A 12,703-nucleotide genomic window follows, 5' to 3' on the forward strand; every position below is an offset into this window, starting at 1 on the left:
CAACTTCATCATGATGAACATCAATATCATGATCATCAACATCCTCGTCATCATCATCATCAAATTCATCATCATCATCATCATCATCAAACTAATCTAATCTAATCGATATCATGATTATCAACATCATGGTCATCATCTATATCATTTTTATGATCATCATCAAACTCATCATGATCATCAATATCATGATCATCATCATCAAATTCATCATCCTGGTCATCAATATCATGATCATTTGATGATGATCGTCAAATTCATCAGCAGCAACATCTCTCTCTCTCTCTCTCTCTCTCTCTCTCTCTCACACACACACACACACACACACACACACACACACACACACACACACACACACACACACACTAAAGGGCATTAATAAAAAGTTACTTTTTAAATAGCAAAAATGCTATCAACTGTTTTGAATGGTTTTTTTTTTATAATTCTTTTAAATGCCAAATTTAATGAACTATAAATGAAAATCTATACAAATAGCTTCATTTTTATTTCAAATTTTCAGAATATAATAAATGCTGTAAAATAAGTCTATAAATGTACAAAGGTTTTATATGTTTTAAATTATTATTTTAGCTTTTTTTGTATTCATTAATGTATTTATTTTTACAAACTTGATCTAAAGCAGCTTTGAAGAAATCTAGACCCTTACAAAGTGAGTTGTAAGAGGCAGTAAAAGGGGACCCTCCCTAAAGTAATGAATAAGAATGTACCCAAACCTTTTCTTCTACTGAGCACATGAGAGTGGACAATGTGTGCAAAGGCATATGTTTTATCAGCTACAGATCAGGGTCTGATTTCAGGATTCTGAATTACATAAAGTCTGATTGGATCACATAAAATCCCACATGGTTTCAGGTCATCATGTTTATCTTTATTCACCTGACCAGGCTCTCATTTTATACAAATAAAAAAAAAAACACCAAAAGACAACAGATAATCCAGAGGACACATGGCATGACAGAGAGAGGAAATACACACAAACGTTTTGGAAGTTTCATGTATTTGCTTTCACAGTTTTTATGATTCAGAGACAGCTGCTGTTGCAGAAAAGGAAGGAGAACTGTTTAAGAAGATGGGAACAGTTTAAACCGGTTGTGGTATTTCTGGAAATGATCCCTAAAGAAAAAGAACGACCCAAAAAACAAAGGAAAAAGCCATAAATATTGTTCTGACTGGATGTGTGAGAGTGAAAGTAAACAAAACAGGGGCAGCCGTTTTTAATTCCTATAACAAGATGCAGAATTTATAAAACACTTCTTTGGTGCGAAATATCAGTCCTATTACAGATTTCAAAAATGATCTAAAAGGATGTTCATGATGGCAAAACAGTAACCAAAAAAAAAAAAAACGAGCAAAACATTAGCCGACATGAACAAACACAGCTGCCTGATGGATAATGTGGGCACAGGAAGTCCATGATGGAACAGAGGAAAGATCAGAAGTCATGTGAAGAGTCTCAGAAAGGATGTTCAGAGACAAATATTGTGAGCCGGATGATGGAACTGCCACGGAAGTTGATGACATTGTTGACCGTAACCATTTCCAGGTCCAGGACAACTGTCCTCGGTCCTCTGATGGGACGAGCCAGGACCAGCGTAGCACTGACATTGCTGGTTTGCTGTTAAAATGGAAGAGAAACAGCACGTGTATAAATTATTGCCTGGTGCTGTTGATAAAATGTGACCTATACCACTGGTACACACAAACCTGTAAGAAGAAAAGCTGTGCTATTACTCAAACAAGCTCAGAGCGCCCTCTACTGGCCACACAAGAGTCACAAAACCAGCACTATGGACCTCAGTACCAGAGACATTTATGGAATTATACCATACTGTATTTAGGAGTGTAAAACACCTGAGTAACTGTACTTCGTTATTGTACTAAGACACTATTTTGAAAGTACATTTTCACAAACATCTTAAATCCATAAGATTGCATTGTTTAATAAATCAGGAGAAGATTTCTTAATAAATATTAAATGCTTGGCTAAGGTAAATATATCTTACAAAAAAGGATTTTTAGAACCTAATACTCATTGTAAATATTCTCTTTCCTCATATTTCCTCAGCTCACCCCCATTTCCACTCACCCGCATGTAAAACTCCCGACCCTCATTGCCAGATTTGATCTGGAAGATGTAAAAAGCCCCAGGGTAGCGTGTAGTAGCCTGCATTTGAAAAATATCAGCAGGGACACTGCGTCCAGAGGACAGGTCCATGTGGCGGTATAGGATAGTAAAAGGCCTGTCTCGGCACGCTGGGTTCTCCGCCGAACACATACACTGACTGAGAGAGACAGACAGACATTAAGTGATTATTTTATTTGAACAGGACCAATGTGATTTTTATGTAGTGAATTTAAAGACTGCGTGACTCACTTGTCACTGAGCTCTATGTATGGCGGTTCACATACGAGGGGGTCCAGGCATGTGTACCCTCCCTGGAAATTGAAACACACTTGTGCTGTTGTACACGTGTTGTTACCAGACTCACATTCATTGAGGTCTTTAAAATCAAACACACAACAGTTAGTCAGGGGTCAGCAAGGGCAACACTGATCATAGTTTATCATCATCATCGTCGTCATCATCATCAATATCAGTATTATCATGATCATCAGTATCAGCATCAAAATCATCGATTAAATATGAATACAAACAAAAGATATTGAAATAATCAGTGAACAGATATGGATTCACCTCCTGTTCTATTAAACTAGTCCCCTCATCACCCTAAAACACCACCCACAAGTAAAGCATGGTGGTCACAGCGTCATGTTGAGTGTTACTGTATCTATGTTTTGCTACACAGTGGCATTGTGGCAAATATTAAATTTTTTTATTCAGAGACTTAATGTCACTTCATAGTTCTCTAACACACTCCTTGTGTATTTATATTTATATTTATATTAAGAAAATTATAATCAATACTTCAATGCAATATCAAGATTTACATTCGTATTTGTTTATTCAGCAGCTTTAGTTGATTCATGATGTAAAATAACAGTGATATCCCTTACCTTCACAGCTCCGGCCATCCTCGAAGACGTAGTAACCAGGCGGACAAGTGCACGCGAACGAGCCAGGAGTGTTTACACATGTGTGCTGGCATAGGAAGTCTGAGAAACTGCATTCATCCACATCTGAAAAAATAGAGGATAAAGCATCAGAAACCCATTCGCACAAAAACACACAATTACACACAAACACACAAATTGTAACAATTGATCTACTCAGTTGCTTTCCTTCTCTAACTCTCTTTCCTTTCTAAGATCTCTCACCATGCTTCTGCCCTGTCACATTCAAATCTTTCATTATTTCTCATCTATTTATTTATTATCTCTCATCTTTCCTGCTATTATTTATTAATTCTCCTCTTTTTCCTTTTGCTTCCTTTGCCCTGCTTTTCACCGCTTCCTCCTCTGTTCACCGATGCAGGTAGTTCCGTCAGAGCCGAGCTCGAAGCCTTCGTCACAGTTGCACATGAATGAGCCGTATGAGTTCAGACATCCGTGAGTGCAGGGTTCAGTCCTACACTCGTCTATATCTGCAGACACAAATTTTGATAATCATGATGAGTTTAAAAATGTTGAATTTTAGGTCAAATCTTAATCATTTTAAATAGGCAAAACATTTTACTATTATAATGAATATAGGTGTTAAGGCGAGTTACTGACATACAGGTTAATGTTACTGAAGTTTTAATTTACTGAGGTCAAGTTTAGGCTTATGGTGCAGTTACATTACTAATGTTAAGGTTACATTTATTGAAGTAAAGGTTACTGAGGTAAACGTAAGAGTTATTGAGGTAAAGGTGTAGGTTACTGATGTAAAAGTAAATGTTACTTACATAGGTAGGAATTACTAAAGTAAAATTAGGGTTATAGAGGTATTGGTTAATGCTAATAAGAGAGGGGTTCGAATTACTGAGATAAAGGTTAATTTCACTAAAGTAAAAATAAGGTTACTGAGGTAAACATTAAGGTTAATGAAGTAAAAGGTAAGGCTCCTAATGTTAAGCTTGAGTCTATTAAGTTTGATGTCCTAGTTAAAGGTTATTGGTGTTTAGATTAGATATTTAGAAAAGGCAGATGTAGAGGACAGAGTAGTATGGAAATGGATGATCTTGAAAGATCTTAATAAAGGGGATGAAGAGGATTAGAGTTAAGTGTGGGTGTAGCATTATCTAAGTACAAAAATACCCCAAAAAAATGCAATGGAAAAGACTATTTGCAAGAGGAAGAAGACAGTGCATCTACCTTCACAGGTTCTGCTGTCAGAATTTAGGTTGAATCCCGGGTTGCAGGAGCAGGAATAAGAGCCTGGCAAATTAGCACAGAGCTGCTGGCAGTAACCGTAGCGGCATTCATCAATATCTAAAGTTTTGGTAGGAGGAAGCCGAGAATTCAGTAATACAGAGGTGATGTCATATACTGTAGCATTAAGGCAGTGCTAGAGTTAATAAAACTATAAAATGGTTTGTTATGAAATACTTTTTTCTAGGAAACTGCTATTTCCTTTGTTTAGTTTGTTAGGAAATCTTTATTTGTTTAGTTTTGTGCTGCGTGGTGAAAATGTTCACCAGATGAAGTATGAGACTTCAAACAAACAGAAATCTGGGCACTAATCCACAGAGCAAAGTCCATTTAGAGTTTTTTTTTGTTTTTTTTTTCTTTCAGTGCACACATCCTTCATAGAAAATGCTGCAGAAACAGAAATAACCTCCACAATGATCTGGTAAAAGTTGACTGTCTAGGTTCAGGCACTTACCCTGGCACTGTCCAGCCACCAGCCAGTAACCCTCGGTGCAGGAGCAGGAGTAACCCCCCATTGTGTTTATACACACCTGTGTGGGATTACATTGATGGGACTGTGCTTCACACTCATCAATGTCTGAAAAAGAAACAAAAAGAGCTTCAGTGTATATCCTTGACATGTTGATAATTTACTTGGCATCGCTACTATAATGGTTAGAAAAGAATATACATAGGAAGATGGACATGTCTAAGTGAGCTCCAAGAACCTCCAGGTTTTTGTGAAGCACAGGCAGGGTCTATTTAGTTTGATTTTATTACAATGGAAGAAATCAAAACAGCTTTATAGTTATTAGTGTATTTGACTGGTTATTTGAAATGAATGAGTTTAATTCAGACATCAAAAACTCTAATAACGTATTCTGTTCAGGATTTAAAAGCACTACGGCATCAATAGTTGGATTATCCTCAAAATTTAAATGTACATTTTGCAATAGACTTTAACAGTTAATGTCTTTGGCAGCTAAAAGTTTGTGAAATCCTTTATTTTAAAAGTCACAGTAAAAAAGAATGGGTATGTACATGAATGTTCCGAGACCTATTGTACCAACACAGAGGCCACATCCCTCTTTATGTCTATACCCCAATTCCACACACATTAATATATCTTAAACACACGCAGCTGGTATTTATAAGCTCCACAAACTGAAATCGGAGTCTACACACTCTCATATATGTCCTTATGTGGGCATTACAAACCCCTGAAACAACCTGAAACTACATATTTGGTTCTCAGACAGTGAAGTCACTTCTTTTAAAAAAAGAAATCTAAAGAAGGGGTGAAATTGTTTCTGATGTTTGTTTAGGCACTGGTGGTGGTTGATAACGGACGGGTTCGAGAGACCTGGTTCCAATGCCAGGACATCAGACTGAGTTCCAGCACCTGCTTGCACTTAAGAGCAAGTCAGGGTTAGAAGATGTTGGGCTCAGCATGTTGGCTGCATGTGTCCCATAGAAAGGATAAAAAAGATGTCCATTTATTGTGTACTTATATGGACAAAGACATTCTGACAAAGTGGGAAGTCTAGCGGACATGGGGGGTGGGGGTGTGTGTGCAGAGGGGGTCAGATAAGGGAATATGGGCCAATTTTGTGCACACAGATTAGGACCTAGTCTAGACCTAAAAGAAGTCATAGGGGAATGTATAGTCAGTGGCTTTAATCTATGGTTCAGTGCATTACTATTTATGGCAACATGAGCAAACATATTCATGCCAGAGACTAAAATTATATTTTTCCCCAGACATATTTTATTTTGCTTAGATTAAGATGTTAAAATAAAAAAGATTAGTGTGTAAAGGAAGAATGAACAGAATTTGTTCAACAATACAGCAATCTTTATAGTTTTTTCTATTATAAGGGTCTGCTTAGTCAAGCAACACGTTTCCAAAGTATACTCAAGCTAGACTATACAGTTTTAATAGGACATAATATAGACAGCAGGAGTCATTGTGCAGCGCTTAGATAAGCGTTAACACACATTTAAATGGGTCTAGTGTATTCATTTAAGAGGCGAACATAACAAGAATCTGACAACACATGGTCCCCGCAAAGCCAATCTAAATATGAAAGTACTGTTTATAAAGTAAGATAAGTGGATAAAAGGATAAAGAGAATATTGGTGGTGGTGCTTGTTGAAAGAGAATCTAGTGACTATAGAAATACAGTATATATATATATATATATATATATATATATATATATATATAGTACAGACCAAAAGTTTGGACACACCTTCTCATTCAAAGAGTTTTCTAAAAAAAATTGTAGAGTCACACTGAAGGCATCAAGGGCTATTTGACTAAGAAGGAGAGTGATGGGGTGCTGCGCCAGATGACCTGGCCTCCACAGTCACCGGACCTGAACCCAATCGAGATGGTTTAGGGGTGAGCTGGACCGCAGAGTGAAGGCAAAAGGGCCAACAAGTGCCAAGCATCTCTCGGGAAACTCCTTCAAGACTGTTGGAAGACCATTTCAGGTGACTACCTCTTGAAGCTCATCAAGAGAATGCCAAGAGTGTGCAAAGCAGTAATCAAAGCAAAAGGTGGCTACTTTGAAGAACCTAGAATATGACATTTTTCAGTTGTTTCACACTTTTTTGTTATGTATATAATTCCATATATAATTCCACGTGTTAATTCACAGTTTTGATGCCTTCAGTGTGAATCTACAATTTTCATAGTCATGAAAATAAAGAAAACTCTTTGAATGAGAAGGTGTGTCCAAACTTTTGGTCTGTACTGTATATATATATATATATATATATATATATATATATATATATATATATATATATATATATATATATATATATATATATATATATATATATATATATATATATATATATATATATATATATATAGGAGAAACAGGAGAAACATACTTTGGATGAAATGAAATGGTAGGAATCATGAATGAGTGATGTCTGCATCATTAAGAAACACTACATACAAAATCACAAACATTACAATAACACCATCATGACACATGGACTTAACATGAATGTTAATGTAGCCTATTAAATGTGAAATGACCTACTGCGCTCCTCTCACACCTCATTATTAACAAATGTGAGGAAGAATTAAGTAAAGACAGACTCTTGCTATGATCAGTTCAGCTTTTGAAAACATGCAGCAAAAACACACTTTTGTGGCATTCACTACTTTGGGGCCAGATTTGCAATGTCAGTGTATACTTTATGTTAATGTTTCACAATCTGGCAAAACCCATGGACCATGTGGTTAGCGGTTGATGCTAGGTACAAATTTAGTGTAAGTCTACTCAGATGGAGGCTTTTGTATAGATTAACAAAATATATTGCAATAAATGTTGACATTTCTCATAGTTTTGCCTCGTTTTCATTGTCTTTGTCATTGTGAAACACAATGTATGTGTAGCTAGTGATTTTGCTCATTGTCACTTCTTGATATCTCTGTTGCATTTAACATTTACAAAATTTGCATGATTTGTTCTTTTATTTCTGTTTACCACAAAATGTTAAGCAGTTATAAGCAGCTTAATGGTTTTCCCCGTTTTTTTTGCATTTCATTTATACACACCTACAGTACATACAAGGCCATGATTGTTAGATAAATGAGGTCAAGCTTGACACTAACCGGGGCACATTTTTGGACCAAAACCACGTTTCTAAATCCATTTCTTCTATTACTGCACAACTTCTGCCAATGGGAACTCTCATTCAACATTGTGTGACCTCATCGCTGGCAGACGCACCCAGAAGCTGTGTGGGATCTTTTAAAGCATACCAAACAGGGCCTAAATATCCTCCTATCATGGTTGAGATTTTCATAATGCCCCAAAGAGGTGATTATCTGTGTCAAAACTCGATAAGTTCGAAATATCTGGTGGCTTTTTCCACTGATTACAGTGATTTCATGGGAATGCAGGTTTTTTTTTTTTTTTTTATCTTTGCGGCTAAAAGTGACCCTAAAGGACTAAAGCAGACAAATTGAAAACACATTTGAGACTATCCAAAGTAATCTGCAGACATGAGGCAAAAATACACCTTAGAAGTTTGGGAGATTAAACCCTTTTATTTTCATTCCCTAACTGTGTGTATTGAGCTGTGAGATTAGCAAGGGGGTCTATTTCAATACCAGGTCATAAAATAACACTTTAAATCTCCCACAGAGTAAAGGAAAAAAAAAACATTAGCCATAAGGGAACATGTAATTACTTTGTAAATAGCCCCTCTCGCATCACGACAGGTCCTCATTTCAAACTGCAAACTGATATAGGGCTTTTAGTTATAGATATAGATCAGCCTTCCAGAGAGTTCTGTGGAATTCAATCTCTGCTAAAGTCTTTAAGTTAAAAGCTCGTCTCAGCAAGGAGCCACAGATATGAGTAAATTACAGGCCAGCATTTCATCACACCCGTTCTGTCTGCAATCCAGAGAGACACCCGAACCACTAAAACGGTGCAAGAACTCAATAAACACCGCAGCGTGGCCTGATCCAACCCAGAGAGACGTCAAAACCACATTCCCAAATACTCACTCATTTGCAATTACTGCAGCACGGCTTTATCAAAATGCAGAGTAAAGAAGGATCAGACACAACCGCATCAATGCACACAGATACAAACAAATCAAAGGAAGTATGTTTCTGAGCAGGATCAAAAGACACTGGTGTCTGATCAAGCTACAGAGATGTGTTATTAATCCAGAATCTCACAATAAAACCAGAATAGGGTTTCCTTATTTACACTATTTATAGCACAGCTGTTTTCTGATTGGTCAGAAGATTATTTTGTATAACAGCAGCTCTTACAACACTAACTCCAATATGCTAACCTTTCTATAGCAACAGGTCACAAGTCAGCAAATGTGGATCATGTGAGTCAACGCTGTATTATTCCAATGCAGGAATAATACAATAACTAAAATAACTTATTTAACACTCTTAATTCAACACAGGAGACTTTGTTGTGCAAACCCTGATCTTAGAAATCTTAAAATCGATTCAAAAGACAAAAGGAAGGCCTACTTACCAACACAGGTGCCATCCTCTCCGAGGGCATAGCCAAGGATGCAGGGGGCAGATGAACGGCCCACTATGGGATAACTTGGACCAGGAATGGACTCAGTGCCAGTCCCAATAGGAGGAGGATATTGCTCAGGAAACCCCACTGAGGTGTCAGGGTACAGTGGCTCAGTCTCAGCTCTGGCATACGGCTGTGAGTAAAGGTTCTGGGGGATGCAAAGGTAACCTCCGTTCTGATTTACACACCGCATGTCACCACGGCATGCACCAGGCAATGTGCGGCACTCGTCCACGTCTGAAAACATAACGAAAACATCATATAAGCTACCTGCTTAAATGAATGGCATTAATTAAACATTTTCTTGTCCTGGTTGCCCCTTTATTCTTCAAGTTTTCCCTGAACCAGCACACCTTACCAGGCTGAAACATCAGAGTAGGTTGGAACAGAAGAACATTATGACACATAGCATATAAAATACATGCAGCTCGGAGGGGGGAATCCAAAGAAAGATCTTTGACCTACTAACCAATGCATTGCCTGGAGCGAATGTCGTACATGAACCCCTCGGTGCACCTCTGTAGACAGCAAACAACATGAGTCAACCACAGTTGTGCAAATATTTTACAGAGCTTGAAATCGCAAAATTTTTCGTGGGTGTTTCTTTTAATTATTTATCCCATGAGTGTAAACATCTTGACCTAAACAACTTGTTTATCTCAGTTAGAGTCTGCTGTGACAGGACTGGACCACAGTGGTGATAAAAAATTGTTTTAAAAATGATGAGCATAATGCATATGGCTGCTTCGGGAAAGACTGCTGAGTCAAATCCAAGCAAGTGAGACAAAGTCAAAGGAATTTGGAATTTAGAAATCGGCAGAAAGCGCCAAGACTTACAAGATTTAGTCCAGAAACAATCCACAAAGCAGTTCAGAAACTCCCAAAATTTGGCTGTGTGGTTAAAGGATAGTTTTCAGGCAAAGCAAACAGAGGAAATAGAGAAGGCTTTACCTGACTCTTCCCAGACTGGAAGCAGCAGAGCAAAAATACCAAAGCTGTCAGCATTCTGTATAAAAAAACAACAAAAAAAACACAACATAGACATAAGCTTTTATAATCAATTAAAACTAACAGATAATGAAACAGTAAAAAGTACAGACAAACTGTAAAAATCCACAATGCACAAAGTAATAGTGGAAAACAAAGCAAAAAGTGCAATGTTTAGCATAAAGTCGATACAAAACTCATTTAGAAAAATAAAAGTAACTAAAACACATGCAGGGGATCAAATTGAATATTCTGCCATCTAACCTCTCGGTTGTGTTGGAGCTCCCAGCCACGTCCTCTGAATAAGTGTGTTAGTGTCAGTGTGGTTGGTCCCCACTCACCACGGACAGACAGCACTGTGCTCCCAGCAGGGGAAAAGTGAGGACCTCTCTTTCCTCTCTCTCTCTCTTTCCCTCTCCCACACACTCTCACACACGCATACACACACCCCACACACACGCGCACACACACACTGCGCTCAGTTTTAGTGCTGTTGGGCCTGAGTGCGCAAAATGCGCCAAATTCCAGCACCTGGTTTCGTTTACGCTCACCGCAGGCAGTAGTAAAGAGGAGGATCCTGCAGAATCCTCCTACTAGTGACATAAAAATAAATAAGACAACTGAACAAGAAATACCCAAACAAAAATGTTGAAAATATTACTCTCAGGAACGACACCAAACTATGACTATTGGGCCGCTTTATTTTTCTTGGAGTTTGACCAATAGTCCCAAAAGTTGCACGACTCTTTGTAAAACACGGCCACTTTTGCAGGAACAAATCAGATCGAAAACTGTGCTGGGATCTTCAATGGCTGCAACACTGAGGATCGATGTGCAGAACGTCTGAAGCATGTTGGGTTTGTTCTTCCTAAATGTTCTTGATTGAACCCATTTAACATTAAATAAAAGACCCACGCACCTCCACATGTCTAAAAGGGCCTTTTGAGGAAACTTGAATGTCTGTTTACGTATGTACTGTATGTAAATATGAATATATAAACACTTGCATGGAGTACATGCACATCTTGTAATGGTGTTTGGCCCAGTTTTACCTTCCAGCTGGCTTCTATCAAACACAGACCGCCCCTCCTCTTCAAAGGCTGGGCAGCACAGTAAAAAAAATCCAGTGAGACACTGAAGCTGGAGGGTACATATTAAAAAATATAGTTATTTAGAAATTAAAAAATAAAACAGATGTTTTATTTTTTTTATACAACAGCAGGTTGCTAACAGTTACAATTTAATTTATCATCACAGAACAAGCCATTATACCTTTCACCCATTTAATTTAGTTGAAACAAGTGAATTCCTGTTCTCACTTACATTATAGCAGCTATAAAATCGTTCCGTCCTCAAACTCCCTTCATTCTTTAAGTTCTGTTCCGCTGCTATTAAAGATAAAGATGTCACACTGAAAAGGCATTCATTTGTTCGGCTTAGCAGAAGTGAACCGAGGCTGCAGGCTCCGGTTACGGTTCGTACCCAGAAGCAGATGTGCTCTTGTCTCGTTCCAGAAGCTCAGGACAGACTTTAAACATCTCATACTGCCAGGCATAATCATCCAGAGACAAAGGTCAATGATGTAACATTTCAATTATGCCATTTAGAATCAAGGCTTTGAATCAGAGTCTCTTTTGAAACTTAAGATAATAACAGATAAATCACTTTTAAGGCTTTTAATAAATTTGTTGAGTCTTTTGTCATTGTTTATTAGTATAATATAAATCATTTAATATTAATTTCACATATCTTTATCATTATTATATATTATATTTATTAATGATATTTAATTGTGTCTATTTTGTTATTTTGACTGCATGTATCAGAAATCCTTAATGCACTAATTGTCAAATGAACTGACATAATGAAAAGAGACAGAATACTGGTCTAGAAAAGAATTACATTTTTGACCATTCTTACAACCAAAGTGAACAAAGTTTGATCAGGTTTTTCCTCCTGAAAAAAAGAAAACATCCTTATTTCTGTGTTTTTATGCGATGATATGCAAAACTTCCACCTGCCATCGTTTGTTTTCTCAGCAGTACTGACTCATTCTGTGCTCAATGGTATCTGGCAACCGAACAGACCAGATGTGCACTTAAAGCCAATAAAACACTGTGCATTAAAATCTGAACATTTGCCTGAGAAGCTTGTCAGCACTGAGTGAGAGTGAAACAGGTGGTAGAGTTGTGTTCATAGCCAGATAAAATGTCTCAGACATCACAGGGCTGTCCTGAATACCCATCAATACCATCACAGACAAGAGTATGGAGCTGTACAAGAATGTTGATATGGGGATTAGGCATGATAGGATTTAAGGA

The 12,703-nt window shown here is 37.5% G+C and overlaps 1 protein-coding gene across 1 annotated transcript; it reads right to left on the minus strand.

The window, feature by feature from the left end:
* Window positions 1-867: 867 nt before the first annotated feature.
* fbln5 (fibulin 5) lies at window positions 868-10,896 on the minus strand. Its single transcript, XM_046837000.1, has 11 exons — window positions 10,647-10,896; window positions 10,347-10,401; window positions 9,865-9,913; window positions 9,345-9,632; window positions 4,787-4,909; window positions 4,276-4,392; window positions 3,447-3,563; window positions 3,037-3,159; window positions 2,396-2,522; window positions 2,108-2,303; window positions 868-1,636 (listed from the first exon to the last, which is right to left on the minus strand). The coding sequence occupies exons 2-11, from the start codon at window positions 10,398-10,400 to the stop codon at window positions 1,475-1,477; spliced, it is 1,356 nt and encodes a 451-aa protein (XP_046692956.1). The 5' UTR covers window position 10,401; window positions 10,647-10,896; the 3' UTR covers window positions 868-1,474.
* Window positions 10,897-12,703: the final 1,807 nt, after the last annotated feature.

The sequence above is a fragment of the Silurus meridionalis genome, chromosome 2 (assembly GCF_014805685.1).
Source record: "Silurus meridionalis isolate SWU-2019-XX chromosome 2, ASM1480568v1, whole genome shotgun sequence".
Classification (NCBI taxonomy): Eukaryota; Metazoa; Chordata; class Actinopteri; order Siluriformes; family Siluridae; genus Silurus; species Silurus meridionalis.

What these genes read in the sequence shown, in the direction of transcription:
- fbln5 (XM_046837000.1), bottom strand. Translation starts at nt 10,400, where the DNA reads ATGCTGACAGCTTTGGTATTTTTGCTCTGCTGCTTCCAGTCTGGGAAG. An exon ending in GGTGGCTGGACAGTGCCAGG is followed by an intron (nt 4,393 to 4,786) that starts GTAAGTGCCTGA and finishes CCAAAACTTTAG; the next exon opens with ATATTGATGAATGCCGCTAC. An exon ending in TACATAGAGCTCAGTGACAA is followed by an intron (nt 2,304 to 2,395) that starts GTGAGTCACGCA and finishes TGTCTCTCTCAG; the next exon opens with TCAGTGTATGTGTTCGGCGG.